Source organism: Patiria miniata, unplaced genomic scaffold, assembly GCF_015706575.1.
Source record: "Patiria miniata isolate m_02_andy unplaced genomic scaffold, ASM1570657v1 HiC_scaffold_17, whole genome shotgun sequence".
NCBI lineage: Eukaryota > Metazoa > Echinodermata > Asteroidea > Valvatida > Asterinidae > Patiria > Patiria miniata.
In genome coordinates this window covers 7,286,727-7,306,225 of record NW_024037055.1, presented here as the reverse complement: position 1 = coordinate 7,306,225, position 19,499 = coordinate 7,286,727, and the positions used below count along the sequence as shown (strand labels likewise).

The 19,499-nt window shown below is 40.4% G+C and overlaps 3 protein-coding genes across 3 annotated transcripts; all 3 read left to right on the top strand.

The window, feature by feature from the left end:
• Positions 1-1,643: 1,643 nt before the first annotated feature.
• LOC119723689 lies at positions 1,644-5,046 on the top strand. Its single transcript, XM_038194481.1, has 5 exons — positions 1,644-1,889; positions 2,487-2,629; positions 3,116-3,314; positions 3,672-3,851; positions 4,536-5,046. The coding sequence occupies exons 1-5, from the start codon at positions 1,844-1,846 to the stop codon at positions 4,715-4,717; spliced, it is 750 nt and encodes a 249-aa protein (XP_038050409.1). The 5' UTR covers positions 1,644-1,843; the 3' UTR covers positions 4,718-5,046.
• Positions 5,047-5,138: 92 nt separating this feature from the next.
• Positions 5,139-7,928, top strand: LOC119723688. Its single transcript, XM_038194480.1, has 5 exons — positions 5,139-5,467; positions 6,004-6,146; positions 6,574-6,766; positions 7,131-7,310; positions 7,571-7,928. The coding sequence occupies exons 1-5, from the start codon at positions 5,422-5,424 to the stop codon at positions 7,774-7,776; spliced, it is 768 nt and encodes a 255-aa protein (XP_038050408.1). The 5' UTR covers positions 5,139-5,421; the 3' UTR covers positions 7,777-7,928.
• A 3,261-nt stretch (positions 7,929-11,189) lies between these two features.
• Positions 11,190-18,830, top strand: LOC119724003. Its single transcript, XM_038194925.1, has 9 exons — positions 11,190-11,214; positions 11,521-11,694; positions 13,821-13,948; positions 14,339-14,534; positions 14,891-15,064; positions 15,862-15,989; positions 16,860-17,055; positions 17,622-17,795; positions 17,880-18,830. The coding sequence occupies exons 1-9, from the start codon at positions 11,190-11,192 to the stop codon at positions 18,230-18,232; spliced, it is 1,548 nt and encodes a 515-aa protein (XP_038050853.1). The 3' UTR covers positions 18,233-18,830.
• Positions 18,831-19,499: the final 669 nt, after the last annotated feature.

Here is a 19,499-nt window from a genome sequence, read left to right as displayed (position 1 = left end):
TTTGTTGTAATTTAAATTCACATATTCTGCATTCAGTTTTAATAAGGGAATAAATGTGTGATCCGGAGGTTTTTATCACTCTGTTTAAGACCACTTAGAGTCTGGGTGCTGATAATTACCCGAGCCGGAGGCGAGGGTAATTATCAGCAAATTGGTCTTTAATGTGTTTGTTGTAACGTACACAAAGCCTAATTGAAATATGCAAATGAAATGTCAAAAAGATATCAGTCTTACCAAAATAACATCAATCCAAATAATCTTCAAGGCATGTTGTTCGGACAGTAAGGGGACACAGCACGTGTCATGTTAATCATTTGACTTTTTTGTTGGTTCTTTGTCTTAAAGGGAATACAACATTTGCAATCATTGAAAAATAGAACTACCAATTTTTAAGAAATACCTTACTAGGATGTTGGTAAATGGCAGTATAAGGCATCCTGTAAAATTATGGCACCTGGTGTGAAGTCATTTTCAAGAAAATAGTATTTTGTATACATTTCCACCGTTGGAAAAACCTAACTATTTTCCAACTACTGCTCCAAATTTACAATTTTTTTTCCAGTCTAAAATGTGTTTGCTATTGGTTACATGTTCATGAACGTGTGAAGGCCAGCTAGACTGGTTCCCTTACCTTACAATTTTCCGACATCTATATATTGATCCATTGTATCTTTAGTGGAGTCAGGGAACCAGACAACTTAAACACTTCTGTTTTTCTTGGTTTTTCAAGCATTTTCGAACACAAAACTTCAATGTCTGCTCAGTTAAACAATATTTGATGTACTATATTAACCCCTCTGAAAATTACGGTAAAGGCCAATGATGTATCCCTTTCATTGCTTTGTAATGTCTTTTTCGTATTTCTTACAGCTCTTTCTCATTTTATCAGTTCTATTGGTTGGTTATATGATGCGATTGTTGCAAATGTTGAGCAAAAAATGAACGATTGTTTGAAGCCATTATTTGTATAGGCCCTATAGGATTTTTTACAAAAGTTGGTATACTTCAAAAGATTGCACCAGACATGGTTTAGTTCAATCATCATGACTATTCAATCATTCAATCAAACATCCTCATATGTTACTTCTGTGAACACATAAATGAATTCCAATTAATGCTTGACCAGGCATACGTTAAATAACACTGCGCGGGAAATTAAATCGGCTGCACAATAAATAGCGAAATAGATTGATGGTATACCCTCTCGGTGTAAGGATTTTTCACACAGTTGAACTAGCTATTCTAGTTTTAAAAAAAATCCATGAAGATACTTTTCGATTGTAAAAGAAAATCCCTCGTGTACTTTAATGATTTCTAAATAAAAAACAATAACGTGCTTAACTTTTGCAACCCGGATTGTGAGTAAAACGGCTTTCTTAACTTAAAAATGTATGGCAGTTCTCAAAAACTCTGCAAGTATGCAACCTATACCAGCGGCAAAGCAATATGCGTTTCCCGAACGTGCACATTTAGACGGACACTGCACTAGCTAGTAATATGTAAATGTACCACAGAACTATATTACATTGAATATAGCCCTATGATGTACGTACTGTACTAAGCGCGTATCCGCCATGCATTGAACGTGCGTCGCGCGGTAACGCGCGTCGCACGGTTACGCGCGCGCTGTCAACTAGCGTTTGGCATGGTTTTGCCCATAGGATTTGCAAACACTTGACAACGAAAGGGTCAAAGACGCCACTAGCGATGCATGCACGTATCAGAGTCACGAGCTAAGTTTTAGGGTGTAGGCTTTACTTCTCACTACCAATGGAACCCGACGATTTGTATTGAACCACTAAAACCAATATAGGGTTGGGACTTTCGTTGTGTCGTAGCCAAAATGGAGGGTTCCTCAGCGTCATTTGCTTTACTTCTGCTTCTCTACGGTAAGTATCTCTTTTGTTTCTGAGCACCTTTTGTTTGAAAAGAATTGTATCGTGAAGGTACATGCCCGGGGCCTGAATTAGTTTAGTTCAGATCCTCCTCATACTGAGGCAGATAGGTGATGGGGTTGTGCCTTTAATGACAAGCATGGCATTTCCCATTTGGCACACGGTCAGACTTGAGAAAGATAGTTGGCAATAACAAGCAGTGCCGGCGGTCATTTGAAAATTTTGAACAATTGCTTGTTATTCTACCTACGTTTTTTTTTTTCAAAGGACAAACCTGCGATGGCCCTAATTAAAGCAAAAAATACTCTGACTTTGTGCCAATTGCCATGCTTGAATCATCAAAGGCACCACTAAGATTTCCTTTTTTGTTGCTGGTGTCAGCAGGCTAGTTTAGTGTCCTCTCTAAAACTCTGTACCTATCGGAGTGACCAACTGTCACTTTTGAAGACAGCCTGGCAGTGCAATCGTATAGGATTACCCCTTAACTCAGGCATCCAGTCAAGAGCGGTTCTGAATCGATTGAAGATATTTGTTTGCACCTTCTCATGTTTTTGATTTTATTCCTGTTTAACTGTTCTTTATCTTTTGCAGTTTTTGGAGATGTCACTAATGTAGTATCAGCGGACACGCCCCCTCCCGCTGGTGACTGGACAGTGTATGACGACAAAGAAAACATATGCATGCTGTTGGCATTCTCAGCGCAGATTGACGTACACGAGAAAACTGGAGTTGAGGTGAGGAGATGCCGATAAAAATAAACGATAAATCTTGGGTCTTTTTGTCTTATTTCTCAAACTGGTCATTCCTGCATCGTTTTCCCGCTCGGACTTTTGTTATGTTTACTTAACGCTTTATTATTGTACAGCCATTCAAATAGTATGAAATGTACTGGTATTATAATAGTATACAGACTTAAACAATATTTGAAACTCTACAATACTTCAGTTTTCCAAGCCATACTGTCTGTTTATTTGTAAGGAACTGTTGATTTGTTCAGTTGAACAAGTACCAAGTGGTACATACCAGGTTGCAGCGAGGCCGGGTAAGTGTGAAGACGGCTATACGGCCGAGATTTGTCGTCCGTTCCGTTGGTGTCTCTTGGACTTGGGTCGGTTGGTCGATCGGGGTGGATCCGGGTGAGTCAATCAGCCAGAGGACAATATACTTGCTCTTCTGGTCCACCAAAATCAAATACAAATTTCCTTCTTCATGTCTTCCAGAAAAAGGTCATTGACATCATGCCTTCGTTCGTGGCATCCAGCTCATGCGATTCCCTATATCGTAATGTCAAATTCGAGAATCAGAGCATCCGAGCATCAGAGCATCCCCAGATTCAGCTGACATTTTACATGAACCCATTCGAGAAGGTATACACCATGACGACAGTGTTTGCCGAATGGTTTGACGACATCCAAAAGGGTAAGTTTGTGAGTAACCTTGTTTTTTTTCGTTTTGAGTGTTTACAGGTATCTGTTTTTCTGGGCCATAAACCTAATCTGAGCATCCACATTGGTGATCCGATAAGAGATCGAGTTCAACAGACCATTATCATGTTGCGGCCATTTGGATTGTTTCCATTCAAATCATTGTATAAACCAAAGCAAGGCTGAAATGAAAAATAGTCTGGTTCCTTTTTGCACAAGAGCCATTATCATTCAGTACTGTTATTGGGTACAGGTAACATGACTGAAATGGCGGCAGCGTGATAAAGGTCACTATTTTTCTTTGTACCCAACATCGTGCATAATTGTACAAATACATTTTTCCCCTTTGCAGTTCCGTATTCGGATCAGAAGACTTCCACGAATTTCTTAAGCAGCACCGTGCCGGGTGGCCACTCCTATTTCTGTCCCGATAAGTTGACGATAGACCTACCGGAAGGAGATGGAACTCTCTACTTTTGGAACATGCACCTGCAACCTTTCGCGGAGTCCTTTGGCCCAGTCTACGGCCCAGGTAAACATCACAACCTCGTCCCCGTGACATGCGATCAGCGCGCCACCATAGCTACTGCGTTACTCATAGATAGTTGATCAGGTATCCAGAGGTTTTGAATATGGACAAATGAAAAAAAAATGGTGTAGTTCTCTGCATCCGAAAGAGGCGAACCCTGAATGCTTTAGCAAATTTGAAGGAGCTGAGTTTACGAGGCATTAAAAAATTGCTGATCAAAAATAGGTTAATAAGATTTGAAGGTGAGCATGTTGAAGATGGCAATAAGATAATGGTTTACGCTAGCACCATGTGACAAAGATCTTTTTACATTTTTTTTTTTAGCTTGTGTTGTTTTGAAAAGAATCGAGGAAAACTCAACGCTTCGGACAGTGCGCTCTGCCCGTCTTTAGCAGACTGACGACCAAGTGTCCAAACGTCAGGCAGAGTATACTGTCCGAAACGTTGAGTTTCCCTTCGTTCTTTTTGGAACCTAACAAAAACAGCTTTACCGACTAGAACGCCATGTTATATTTATTGCTTGTAACTGGATATTTCTCAGCCTATTCGGCTGAACAAAACACATCAAAATAGCAATTGGCATGACCTTCTGCCTAACAGCTCCATGAGCTTGGCCACAGAACGTATCCTTTAAAGCTTTTCCAAATTTTCAAAATAGTATTGCTTTAATTGTTTTTTCATGGACAGAGCAACCATGTGAGTCCAACGCCTGGATCACCGTGGTCTGTTCTCTGATTGGTGTTGGCATCTTCTTAGTCTTCCTGGTCATTGGTGTCTGGCTGCTAAGACGCAAGACAAGGAACGCCGCCTATGATAGCTTTGATGCCCAACCCTCCTCCTCCTCCTCCTCCTCCTCTTCTGGTAGTTAGGCTCCTTTTCATGCCAGTAAAGTGTCCAACGAGAAACACTCTTAAAGGGTCCGTGCAATGTATTTTTTTCTTATCTTCAATCTTAGCAAATACACCTTCGTGTCATATTTAACCATATTTTAATGTTCTTTTTTGCAATTTTCAACTGTATTTTGGTGCCGTTTGAGTTTAAATGCGAATTTTCATAGTCATAAGCAAAAGTGAAATACCCTTGAAAATGACAAAACGAAAATTGAAAATAATGATAAATGGGACACAATGTGCATTTTTGAAACTGTTGTTGTTGTTGTTCATTGCCTGTGGAAAAATAAACTGAATTTATGAGTAAACAGTTTGTACTTTCATCGTTAATGAATTAAATAACAGTGCCATCGGTGAGGGCGCACCGTGCAAGGCGTCTTTTGCTTGGTATAGACCCAAATATTATCACCCCGGTGCCAAACAGCAATTGACCTTCGTCTGCTTCACTTCGAGACTCCGCGAACACTCGCCAAACTGAAATAAAAATCAGAGTTGCAAACACTTGAAAACCCAAGGGTCAAAGAACGTCACTATTTCTACAGTGGTTTAAATGTAGTCACAGCGACGCATGCACGTATCAGAGTCACGAGCTTTCAGCGTCAATGAGACCCAACGATTTTTATTGAACCACTAAAGCCGATGGTTGATTTTATGGTTGAGACTTTCGTTGTGTCGTAGCCAAAATGGAGGGCTCCTCGGCGTCATTTACCTTTCTTCTGCTTGTCTGCGGTAAGTTTCTCTATTTTTTTCTGAGCACCACTTGTTTTGATAGGTTGTAATGAAATTCAGACCGGAACAGATTTTTATAGTGAAGGCATTTGCCCAGGGCCTGTGTTATGCCTAGTACTATTATACTCTTGAGTTTAATTAGTTTAGTTCTTCCTCATTGACCTATTAGAACTGCAGATAGGTGATGGGACTGTGCCTTTGATGATACGATCATGGCATTTGGCTCACATATCATGCATAGTCAGAGTATGTCATGAGAAAGATATTTGGCTATAGTGCCATCGCAGATTTGTCCTTTTAACAATACAAGTATACAAGTGTTTTTTTGTTGCTGGTCCCAGAGGGCTAGTCTAGTGTCCTCTCTGAGACTCTGTACCTATCTGAGTGACGAACTGTGAAGACAGCCGGGCAGTGCCATCATAAAGGATTACCTGTTAACATAGACATCCAGTCAATAGCGGTTCTGAATCGATTGAAGAGAATTTGTTTGCGCCTTCCCTTGTTTTTGATGTATCACTGTTCGTTATCTTTTGCAGTTTTTGGAGATGTCACTAATGTAGTATCAGCGGACACGCCCCCTCCCGCTGGTGACTGGACAGTGTATGACAACCAAGAAAACATCTGCATGCTGTTGTCGTTCTCAGGGCAGATTGACGTACACGAGAAAACTGGATTTGAGGTGAGGAGATGCCGATAAAATAAACGATAACTCTTGGGTCTTTTTCCCATTTCTCAAACTGGTCATTCCTGCACCGTGTTCCCACTTTAACTTCTGTTTCTTTACAGAAGCTTTTATATTGTACTGTAATTCGAGGTAGATTTGAAACTCTAGATTTCTTCGGTAAAATATAAAACTAAACATGCCTCATCGAGCAAGCCGGAAAGTTTGAAAGCACCTCAGTCAGTTTAGGACATCAATGACTTCGTCGTTCGTTCGGTCGGTCGGTTGATGTCGTTCGGTCGATCAGTCGATCATCCACCCCCACCACCAACACCCTAAATATGCAAGCTGGATCCGGGTGAGTGAATCAGTCAATCAGCCAGAGGACAATAGACTTGCTCTTCGGGTCCAGCAAAATCGAATACAAATTTTTATTTTCTTCCAGAAAAAGGTTATTGACATCATTCCTTCGTTCGTAGCATCAAGCTCATGCAACTCCCCATATCGTGTTGCCAAATTTGCCACAGCCGGTGGATCACAGTTTCCTCAGATTCAGCTGACATTTTACATGGACCCATATAAGCAGGTGTACACCATGACGTCAGTGTTTGCCGAATGGTTTGACTACACCCAAAACAGTAAGTTTGTGAGTAACCTTTTTTCGTTTTAAATGTGTACAGGTATTTTTTTTTCTGGGCCATAAACCCGATAGAAAGCAACCACAAGTGTAAGACCATTATCAATGATGCGGCCATTTGAATCTTCCCATTCAAATCAACGTAATCAAAGTGAAGTGGAAGGAAAAATAGTCTGGTTCCTTTTTGCACACAAAAACATTATCATTCAGTACTGTTATTGGATACAGGGAACATGACTGAAATGGTGGCATGCAGCACGATAAAGGTCTATAAAGAACCACCTGATCGAGGACTCAAGGTCACTAATTTTTTGTGTACCCAACATCGTACATAATTCGTATACATACATTTTTCTCCTTCGCAGTCCCGTATTCGGATCAGAAGACTTCCACGAATTTCTTGAGCAGCGCCGTTGCGAGTGGCCAATCCTATTACTGTCCCGATAAGTTGACGATAGACCTACCGGATGGAGACGGGACTGTCTACTTTTGGAACATGCACCTGCAACCTTTCGCGGAGTACTCGGCTGCGGTCTACGGCCCAGGTAAACATCACAACCTCGTCCCCGTGACATGCGAGCAGTACGCTACCACCAGCTACTTTCTAACCCGGGACTTTTTAGAGTGTAGCTAGGCCTAGATATTTTTCAACCGATTGACTGAACGTAACACAACAAAAATTATCGATTGACATATGACCTTCTGCCAACTGACAGCTCCATGAGCTTGGTATGGCCACAATACACATGCCTTTAAAGTTTGTCCAACTTTTCAAAAATATATTATAATTTTTTTTCCTGGACAGAGCAATCCTGTGGTTCCAACGTCTGGATCATCGTGGTCTGTTCTCTGATTGGTGTTGGCGTCTTCTTTGTCTTCCTGGTCATGGGCGTCTGTCTGCTAAGACGCAAGAGAAGGAACGCCGCCTATGCCCACTTACATGTCCAAGGAGCCGGGGGAGAATACCCACAGTATGATAGCTTTGCCCAACCCTCCACCTCCGGTAGTTAGGCTCCATTTCATGCCTGTAAAGTGTACAAAAAATCTTATAAAAGGTTCCCTGCGATGCAATTTTTGTAATACAATCCTTGGAAATGCACCTTTGTGTCCTATTTAACTCTATTTTCAATTTTCGTTTTGCTGCGGTATTTTCAAGGGGAATTTTGGTGCGTTTTGGGTTTTTTATGCTAATGTGTATGGCAAAAGTGTGATGTCATTTCAGGCAGACATCTCAATGTTACAGCTATTTCGGCACTAAAAGTTGACAGAATTTTGAAATGCAGTGAGCCAATGAGCAGACTTTTTTCACAAATATTTTCAATAAGAAAATTTTGGGGGTCAACAATTGAACAGAAAACCCCTAAGCTGAACAGTGTCTTCCTGAAGTGACATCACAGCAACAGGGCCCTCAGTTATAAAAATTCAAAGAAGTACTTTTCAATATATTAACCAAAAAAAGGATGTCAAATATTGTTTTCATACATTTAAGAGAAGTAAAAAGTTACACAAAATATGTTCCAAAGAAAAAGCCACTTCATGAACCCTTTAAAATCGTCAAAAATACCAAATGGCTTGTGTAGTTTTGAGTATTGACAATAATTATATACCAAATATCTTCGCTTCACAGAAGGACACAAGCCACCTTTTTTCACCTTTTCTATAAAACGTTGCTCTAAGATATTGCAATATATTGTGACTTATTTCGAAAAACAAATGCTAATGTATTATAAATGAGTTGAATCATTTTATTAGGTATTAAAGGGAATGTACAGCATTTGCTTTTGCTGTGATTTTCAGAAATGGATGGATTTTGGGGGGTTATCTATTACAGCAAATATTGTTACACTAGTTAATTGTTTGAAGTTTTGTGTTCGTAGATGCTGGAAAACCAATAAAACAATTATGTTCCTGTAGTCTGGTTCCCTGACCCCATTAAGATGAAACATAGCAATTTACAGACGTTCAGCCGACCCAGCGTTGGAAATTGATACAAACATACCAATTTTCTTGAAAATGACAGCACACCAGGTGCATGCCATGATTTTACAGGACACTTGACACTGTCATTCATTTACAGTCCTGTAAGGTATTTCATAATAACTTGATAGTTTTGTTTTTTGAAGTTTGAAAATGTTGTATATTCCCTTTAACCAATTGATGATGAATAAAGTGCACGTGAGTTTGATATTTACGACAGTCCCTAAAACAAAAACTGAAAGTCAACGTAGCTGATTCTGGGAAATTATAGTTGTGTACGTGTGTGTTTTTTTTCTACACTGTAAAAATATTAGGCAAATAAGTGTCCAACTTTTTACCAAACATAAAGTTTCAAAAAGTGTGTTGAGATTACTTGTAAACTTTTGAGTCAGGTAAATACGAGCCATATAGTTGGGCATGGATGTGATTGCACTAAGCAAATATGCGAATAGGTACAATGATCTATACGTATTTCATTGTGTTTGTTAGGATACATAAAAATAAGAAGTTGTTAAAACTTTAAAAGTAAATCTGCTTAAAGGCTTTAATTGTAAACATTATTTGTCATGAGAGTGTTTGCAACAAGAAAGCAAATGACAGGTGTTTTTTTTTTTATTCATGAATGCGTAAAAGAAAACCAGAGCCAAGTTTACTGTAGACCGTCAGTACTATGAGTCGAAATCAAGTGCGTCATGGGATTTTATCAGTATTTTGTTAAAAAAATAAGTTCAAAAGTCAAGTTGGTACTTACCACGAGCGCACCATGATTATCTATTGTACCAGACACGCCGCGTTATGGGACGATCTAACCAAAAGAAAAGTCAACATTATAAACGAGTTCTGTAGTTTTAAAGTCAATTCTCCGCTGCAAAACATATACGTTTAAAGGACTTGTATAGTGCTGTGCATGGACAGTCACGAAAATGGGCACCTCGGCGGTAGCACTGGTTCTGCTTCTTTTGACAATCTCCACTTGTAAGTACCATTTCAGTCCCTTAGGTGTTTTTTACATATTAAACCAACATTCATATTTGAAGTAAAGATGAAATCGCACTGTAATTTACTTTGTTTGACCTGATTTCGTTTAGGAAAATAAATAGATGTGATGTTTCGATTATTAAAGAAGAACGCCATTATTGCTGTTATTTATTTGGCATTGGTCCTAATATCACAGGTCTACACTTTGGTTCGTATTCCTATTCCAAGTTGGTGAAATGTTACTCAAATTAACCCTCAAACTGCAGCAAATTCATTCCAAATGATATGGTAAATGGTAAATATACAATCATATTGTTCACAAGTAGGCCAACACGTTTTCCCATCAACTCTAGACGATGTTAGATTTGTTTACAAATTGGATGTCGTGGTCACGTGATGTCAACTTTCAGAAACGCAATTGGAGTAAAATTGGTGACATAGACTGGATAATGTGGGCAAAATAACCAGCGAAACATGCCTAAATGTTTGGACTGCCCATCGCAACGGTTGTCCGTTGGTATGAAGTCATAGGATGCTATAGGATTCACACCATATCACATTACATGTGAAATCTTTTCTCTTGGCTTTCGCTTATATCTTTTACATATGTATAGTGAACGCTAGTGGGTCTTTGGCCACGCCCCCTCCTGCCGGTGATTGGACAGTTCAGGATAAATTTGGCCACACGTGCATGCGACTGTCTTTTGCAGCCGAGTATGTTGTCAACGGACAGGGATTTACCGTAAGAATTTTACGAGTATCATTGTACAAAAAGGAAAGAACATACATAACATTGAAGCCAGAGGCATGATTATTTATCACAATAACTTACTACTGTATCTATTAATACGTGATGTTTACGAAACGAGGAATGGAGGCTAACGTTAACTTTACCTTATCTTTTACCCTAACCCCAACCTTAACGCGAACTCTGAACCTAACCTCAGCCCTTACACCTGTTTTGAAATTGCCTTTACCTTGACCTGTTTGTAACCGTCAACCCAACTCTAACCCCCCTGACGAATAACCCTACCTCAAGCTGTTACCCCAAATTTCAACCATTTTCCTGAGCAAGTATGAGGGAATAAAAACAATTACAGGAATCCGTTTTTATATCTTGGATTAAATTTGTCAACAGAATCACGTGGTCAACATTGTGCCCTCGTCCTACCCGCAAGGCGATTGTGCCTCTCCAACTCGTCTCGTGAAAATTTTCCCGGATTCGACCAGCCATCTTTGGTATCTGCAGCTTGGCTTCAAACTCAACACGGCCGCCACCACTTACGCTATGACAGAGGTGACCGGAAGCTGGCCCGAATGCCCAAGCTGTCACGGTACGTTTAAAGGAAGCTATTCATAACAAAAGGGCGCCACCAATCGTTTGCCTCAATGCAGCCTCTTTTTTAACTTTTGGGTGGGCACCCTGTGCAGGCCGCTCCCTTGCACTTTTATACACGTGTTCATTCTTCATGAACAGTATACAACAACGCAAATGTACGTGGAAGCCTTGTAAACAAACTCAGCGTGTTCAGGCACACAAATCTTATTTGCCTGCAATAAACACAAAGTTTAACACTTTCGTAATTTTGAGCAAAAGGATTGCAGTTTTGCGCAAAAGTGTCAACTTTCCCCCACTGCAATACGAAAAAATTACCCCCTCCCCTCCTCTTCCTCCACCCCGGCAGTGGCCTTGCTTTGTATACACCATAAATTGATAAACAGACACGAGGCCAAACAGAGGAAGAATTAATAGTAGGTATATGTGTTATAAATAATAATAGGTCGACATTCTTCTTACAGATGCAGGCACTTCGTCGATTTTTTCCGTCAACTTTCTCCAAAACAACGTAACCGTTGGCAAAGCCTACACATGCGCAGATGAGCTGACTGTGAATTGGGGCGACGCTGAGCTCTACATGTGGGACATGCACCTGCAACCATTTGCTGAGGACTCCGGGGGAAAATTCGGACCAGGTGAGTCAATCAATTGTCGGTCTGTCGATCTGTCGGGTGAATGTCGAGCAGGCACAGGAACGAGCTTGTGTTTGTCTGTTTGGTGCTTAGACTGCTCACAAGTCGGTCGCTCGGTCCTTTCGGTCAAGTTACTGGGTTGCTGGATACTCGCCGGTTAAACCGCCTATAAATTCCAATCGACATGCATATAGAAGGTTGGGCTGGAGTTACGTCAAGGTTCCGACCAGATTATGAAACTAATGACCAGGTTTTGTCTTTTGAATTTTCCACACACAGAGCAACGTTGTGGCACAGTCCCCAAGCCCACTGAGGGCGCCCCCATCGTCGTTATCGTCTGCTCTGCCGTTGGGGGCGTGTTATTCCTAGCCCTGGTTGCCACGGTTGCACTCATCGTTGTAATACGGTACAGAAAAAGACATGCTTACACAAGCATACAGAGCTAGTCAATAACTTTATTATACCGTTAAAATTTCTAGTTTTTGATGTATTTTTTAAGAAGACTGTTTGTTATCTAATGGGGCCGTTTGCGATTTTTGCTTTTCCAAGTAATTAAGACATATTTCGAAACGAAAAGTAACTTTTATATAATCTTGGGTTGAATCAAATCACTGTTTGTTTTGGATATTTTGTATTATCAATCCTTGTATTCGTCTTTTCAAATCTGTAACTAACACTTCGATTTTTATCACAAATTCCTCGGCAATGCAAGTGAAAACATTGAAATGATTAGTTTTCCGATTTGATTGACGTGAGAAAATGTCAGTTCCGTATAGAGACACACAATGACTTGTCTTCATGTAGGATTTTATGTCAGCAAGACTTGTAATGCGTGTGTATGAGGTAATTCATATGCATATATATTCATATGAAGTAAACAGTCGTTTTTTATAGAATGGACACGTGGCCATTCTGGACCAATGAAATTACAGTATCCAAGACAAGATATGACCCAGTGACTTATTTTCATAGGTTATAAAATGAGCAATACTTTTCATGCATGTATCTTCATATGTGTTCATATACACCTTTAATATTTTATTCATTTTGCCTACAGCACTTAAACGTTTGAAAAAAATATTTTGATGGGAAATGTTAAAAATGTAGGAGGACCATCTGCGTTTCAATTCTTTGGACTGACTCAATTTATTTGTAATTTTTAAGGGAAGTAAAGGTTTAAATTTGTTTCTCAGTTATTACCCAATTTTGTTGAAATAAAGTGCACGTGATAATAATTCCAACCGTCTCCAAAACAGAAACTGAAAGTCAACCTAATTGTTACTTGGAAATGACTAGCGTTTTACCAAGTGTAAATCTTTTATAAATACGTAAAAGAAAACTGCTCCGTTTCGTCGTAAAGAACAATTTTATTTCGATATTTAGAGCGTCATTTGACTTTATCATATCAGTGTTTATTCGAAGCAAAGTTCAGAAGCTTTATACCGTCTACAGCTCAACCTAATTTCATTTGGAAATGTTTTCATAAGTTTTTTTTTCTGTTGGGTTTAATTTACTAGGAGGCGTAAAAGAAAAGTACTGTTATATCTTTGCCGTATATTTCGCAAGTGCGTCACGTATCATGTGATTTTATATCAGCGTTTGGTCGTCGAGGACAAGTTCAGAAGTCAAGTTGGTACTTTGTACAACGAGTGAACATTATAGGTTGTACCAAGCATCAATAAATGCCATACGGCAGTCCATTTTATCAAACGGCCCCGTATAGTTCTAAGGTCGAATTTGCCTCTACCGTATAAACAGACTTGTAGTGCTGTACATGGGCAGTCAGCGAAATGGCGACTTCAGCGGTTGTGCTAGTGTTGCTTCTGTTGGCAATCTCCAATTGTGAGTATCATTAAAGTCTCCTGAGATCCTTTACATTTTGTTTTATAAGAACACGATTATTGCTGCTGACTTATTTCTGTTTAATATGCAAGTGTTTTTCAACTCCCTGTTAAATATATCGCAGGTCTGTTATTCGAATTAACCAAGAATTGCGACACATTCTAATCATACAACCGTGACGCCGGTTAATGTAAATTGACAATCTTTTTTTGTTTACAAACTTCCTTAACATCCAAATCGTCTCAAATGTTTTCTGTCTCCTTCCACTCCCCTTTACTTATGTATAGTGAATGGTGGGGAAGCCTTGACCACGCCCCCTCCTGCCGGTAATTGGACGGTCAAGGATGGCTCTGGCAACCCGTGCATGCTGCTGTCTTTTGCCGCCCAGTATGTTGTCAACGGACAGGGATTTCACGTAGGTGTTTATTTTGTCATTAGGGTCTGCATATTGTTGTCGATATACTTCTGTTATTTATCACAACGTACTGCTTCTTTTAACAAATTCCCTTGAAAGTGTTAATTGCCTTCCTCATGATGTCGATGTTCATAATACTTAGGGAAATATGGGCTAAACCTGACTCTTACCCCAACCGTAACATATACCACTTCGTCTGAACCCTTGCTCTACACTTCTTTTTAGTATTACCTTAATTTTGACTCTTTCAGTAACCTTAACTCCAACTCTAACCCCACCCCTGACCTAACAACCTTACCTTAAGCTGCACATCCCTAATTTCAACCATTAAACAAGTCACGTAGTACTACCACGAATAAACTTATCTCCTTTCGTACCTTGGATCAACAGAATCACGTGGTCAACATTGTGCCTTCGGCCTCTATAAACGGCACGTGTGCCTCTCCAACTCGTCTGGTAGACTTTTTTCCAGACCCGACCAACAATCTGTGGAAACTGGAGCTTGGCTTCACGCGGAACAAGACCACCAACACCTACGCCATGACAAAGGTGGCTGGGAGCTGGCCTGGTTCGCCAATGAGTAAATGTATGTTAAATGCCAGCTATTTTACAGCAAACGGCGCCATCAAGAGTTTGTCTCAACGCAGCCATAATTTAAACTGACAGCTTTTTTTTACCTGTTCTTACCAAAACGATGCGGAACCCTCATATCCAACGCAACAAAAAAGTTAAATATTGTCGTCTCTTTGAACAAATGGGTTGCATTTGTTTTGCTGCGAAAAAAAAACTTGCATGTGTTTGTTTCAACCCCTAATCCATACTATCGTGAATTCGTCCTTAGGCTAAATTTAATAAATTTATCAGAAGCAAGTTTTACCTAGACATAGTGGCATAGGTCGCTACGTATCAGCGCTAAAATATTGACATTCTTCTTTTACTCAGACCCATTCACCGAGACTGTATTCTCCAATAACTTTCTCGAAAACAACGTAACACTTGGCAAAGCCTACACATGCGCAGATGAGCTGACGTTGGATTTGGGTGACGCCCAGGTCCACATATGGGAAATGCACCTGCAACCGTTCGCCGGGGACTCCGGGGGAACATTCGGACCAGGTGAGTATTTATTTGTCGGTCTGTCGATCAAGTATTCTTATTGGTTAGTCATTTAGTATGTCAATTGTTTTGTGTGTCGGTCACTCGGTCGGTTACTCGCCGGTTTTACTGGTTACTCTTAGGTTCATACGGCTATTGATCGAATTTCAGGCCGTCTTTTATGTCAGACAGCGAGTCGATATCGACGGTTGTTGTATAGGGAGTTTCACGGGGAGTCTGGCTGACGCAGTGGTTACTGTCCTCGCCTTCCACCGTTATGGCCCTGGTTCGATTCCTGCCCTGGTCCACATGTGGATTGGGTTTTTGGTCCCTACCCGATTCCATGGGTTTTCCCTATAGAATATCCTATTGGGATTTTCATCCCGCCTCTAAAACTGTAATTTCTCCTCATTGTCTTCTCTCTACAGCTTTCTGAAGACGTTCGAGTTACCTTGCCTAGGCTATTTTTGAGGAATATTTAGTTTTATTACCAGAAAGAAATAAAATAGATTATCTGTTTGTTTATGCCTGGAATTAGACTGTTTCCAGTCTATTCGTTCAATTGGTCGCTTGTTAGTCAGTCATTTGGTCGGTTGGTGAGTCAATCAGTCGGCCGGTCGGTCTATCACTAGGATTTAGCTGTCCAACCGGCTTTCAGTTCTGATCGTCGCTATCTAAATAATGTATAGAAAGTTGGTATTCGAAAGTTGGTAGTCACATCAGCTGGTGAATATATTCACAGGATGATGTGACTGTACGACAACACCTTGGCTCTAAAACTAATGACCAGGTTTTGTATTTTTGTACACTCTCCACAGATCAACATTGTGGTAAGGTCCCCCCGCCTCCACCTGCCGGTAATTGGACGGTGAAGGATGGCTCTGGCAACCCGTGCATGCTGCTGTCTTTAGCCGCTCAGTATGTTGTCAACGGACAGGGATTTCACGTAGGCATTTATCTTGTCAATGCATAGACAAAATGATCATTTGCCAAGATATTGTATCATTTAAAAAAATATGCAGGTATAGATCGATGTTATTTTATGATATAATAAGATTTTAGGTTTTGCATGTTGGAGTATAGTATCCTTTCAGTTTGCGGTAACACCACTTGGTAATGACTACTGTCGCTCAGTAGATATTAAGTTCTGTTTATTATCAACATTTGCTAAGTATCGTTTCGGTTTGCGGTAACACCATGTGGAAATGACTACTGCTTAGAAGATATTTAGTTCTGAAAAGAACTTGTCCTGCTTATCATCAACTTTCGCTAAGTAGTTTTTGTTCTGATAAGAACAGTCCTGCTTTAAGTTCTAAAAGAACTTCGCTAAGTAGTTTTTAGTTTTGATCAGAACAGTCCTGCTTAGTTTTAAAAGAACTTGTCTGTGATCTTAACGTTTCGACTAGCCTGCTCTAGTCATCGTCAGGAGACTGAAGAGAGTTGGAGATGCTGCTCCTTAATAAGGCTGTGTTAGGATTGGGAGTGATTGTCTTGGTTGCCTCTGACTGGTTGTTTATGGTGTACCTGTTATTGTGTACTGGTACTGATGGTGCAAGATGTCCGATGTTTCCAACAGACTCCCTCAAACCAACCAAAACATTCCCGCAAGTTTTTGGATTGGGTCACTTGGTTTTAGCTTTACCTTTATCTTGGCCCAACAGGGCCGTTATTAAACCACACCTAACCCTACCCCTGACCTAACAACCCTACTTCAAGCTGCAACTCCCAAATGTCACCATTGGGCAAGCCTTGTATCAAGACAGGGAATAGCGTTACATCCTTTTTGTATCTTGGATTAATTGATATGATCCAACAGAATCACGTCGTCAACATCGAGCCTTCTTCCCTACCAAACGGCACGTGTATCCTTCCGACTCGTCTCGTAGACTTTTTTCCAGACCCAACCAACCATCTGTGGAAACTGCAGCTTGGCTTTTTTTGGAACAGTACCGACGTCACTTACACCATGACGAAGGTGGCTGCCAGCTGGCCTGATAGCCCAGGGAGTCAATGTATGTTCAATGCATGATATATTCACAACAAAGGCGCCACCTAGTGTTTTCTCAAGCCAGCCACTGTTTTAACATTTAATCTGGCAGGCAGTTACCCTTCCATTCAACCCCAGCATGGCACTGCGAAGGTGCACTAGGAACCCTCATTAACGTTTGCAAAAAGAAAGTTGGACATTTGTTTAAACTGCCGTGCTTTTGAACAAAATTCAATTCCGCGTTGCGGAAGGTTGCCTCTTCTGTATAGCCTCTTGGCGGCGCCCTCTATATTCAATCACTCTTTCAGAAACAAGGTTTGCCATGAAGAACTGACTAACAAGGGGATAAAAAGCAATTGAAAATTAGAGGGCGATGTAAAAGATGGAGGAGTCTAGAACTGATGGACACTTGATGGCGGGGAATTACCCCCACCCCCTTCTCCCAACAACAATTAAAACAACCACAACCCCCACTGGCGAAGCCCATGCCTTGTATACACCAAATTAAGAAGGGGATTAAAAGACAGGAGGCCAAACACTGGAAGAATTAGTAGTATATTAATGAAATATTAACATTCCTCTTTCACTTAGATCCCCTTACCGAGACTGTTTACTCCCATAACTTTCTCCAAAACAACGTACCACTTGGCAAAGCCTACACATGCGCAGCCGAGCTGACAGTGGATTTGGGAGACGCCCAGGTGCATCTATGGGACATGCACCTGCAACCGTTCGCCGATTACTCTGGGGGAACATTCGGACCAGGTGAAGTATTATCGAAGGTTGACACTTGTAAGGCCACACCTTAATTAAGTGACAATGAAACTAACGTTTGTTTACTCTCCACAGAGCAACGTTGTGGCTCAGGCCCAACGCCCATGAGCGCCTCCACGAAGAGCGCCCCCATGCCAACGACGAGTGCCCTCACGAAGAGCGCCCCCATGCCAACGACGAGCGCCCCCACGAAGAGCATCCCCATGCCAACGACGAGTGCCCCCACGAAGAGCGCCCCCATGCCAACGACGAGTGCCCCCACGAAGAGCGCCCCCACAAAAAGTCCCCACACCAAAAACGCCCCCGTTGTCATCATCGCCTCCTCTGTCGTTGGGGTCGTGCTATTGGTTGCCCTGGTTGTCAGCGTTGCATGCATCGTGATTCATTACAGAAAGAGAAATGCCATCACATTCGTACAGTTTGCTTAACATTTAAGTTACAATAAATGTTCTTGATGAATGACTCGGGACAGTTTAATAGACGAAGAACATTCAAGGTTTTGAAAGTACAGCTCATAGTTTACTTACGTTTTAAACAAATCACAGGTACATTAATTTACGCTTAGAATTTGTTTTCATTTGAGCAAACAAAACAAAATTGGACGTACTATTTAAATCAATAGAGGATATCTTTAACAGAAGTTTTTCAGATTTTGTTCTGTAATATGTATGATTAAAGTTAATTTTAAAAGAAATATTTGTGTTTCCCATTTGCAATTGGTTGATTTAAATCCAAAGACTTAAATTTATACCAACCTTGAAGAGTCTGGTTGTCCTTATGGTAGCAAGTTATAATTAGTCCATTTAAACGAGTACTACTTCATCAGTAGCGGTAAACAGCCATTGGAAGTATAACGGAATGACAATCTTGGAAGCATAAGCAGAAATGAAGTGAAAGCCAGATTCTTATCAGCTTGGAATGATTTTGCGTTACCCAACAAATGTTTGACTGAATGTGTACAACCACGTGTTATGATAAATTGAAGCACCGTCTGTCAATAAAACATGCTACTTTCTGAATTTCCTACACAAGTGGCTAAGCTTAAGAAAAAGAAATTAATTTTTTTTGACGGATTTTACCTTAAACAATCGACGGAATTTCCCCTTTAATAGCGCATCTGTCAGCAATCAATTTGGAATGCATTCTAGGGCCCTTTCAAGCGATTTCATTTGTTGGCCAAAATTGAAAAAAATACAAGGGGTTTACCTTACTTTTTAGTCAAAATTTGCCAAAAATTGACTTTTCTCTAAACAAGGCAGAAATTAAGCTGGAAGCAAGAGGAACATCAATAAATACTCTAACATGCACAATTTGAAAATTTGGGCCAAAATCATCAATTTTGGAGAAAAAGAAGTCAATATTTTGAGCATTTTTTCCTTACATTTTCGACGGAATCCCCCCTTTAATAGCACGTCCGTCCAGAAATCGATTGGGAATGCGTTCTAGGGACCCAAAGGCATCTCTTAACAACTTTCAAGCGATTTCATTTTTTGGCCAAAATTGAAAAAAATACAAGGGGTTAACCTTACTTTTTTAGTCAAAATTGGCCAAAAATTGACTTTTCTCAAAACAAGGCAGAAATTCATCTGAAAGCAAGAGGAACATCAATCGATACTCTAACATGCACAATTTGAAAATTTGGGCCAAAATCTTTCAATTTTGGAGAAAAAGAAGTCAATATTTTGAGCGGTTTTC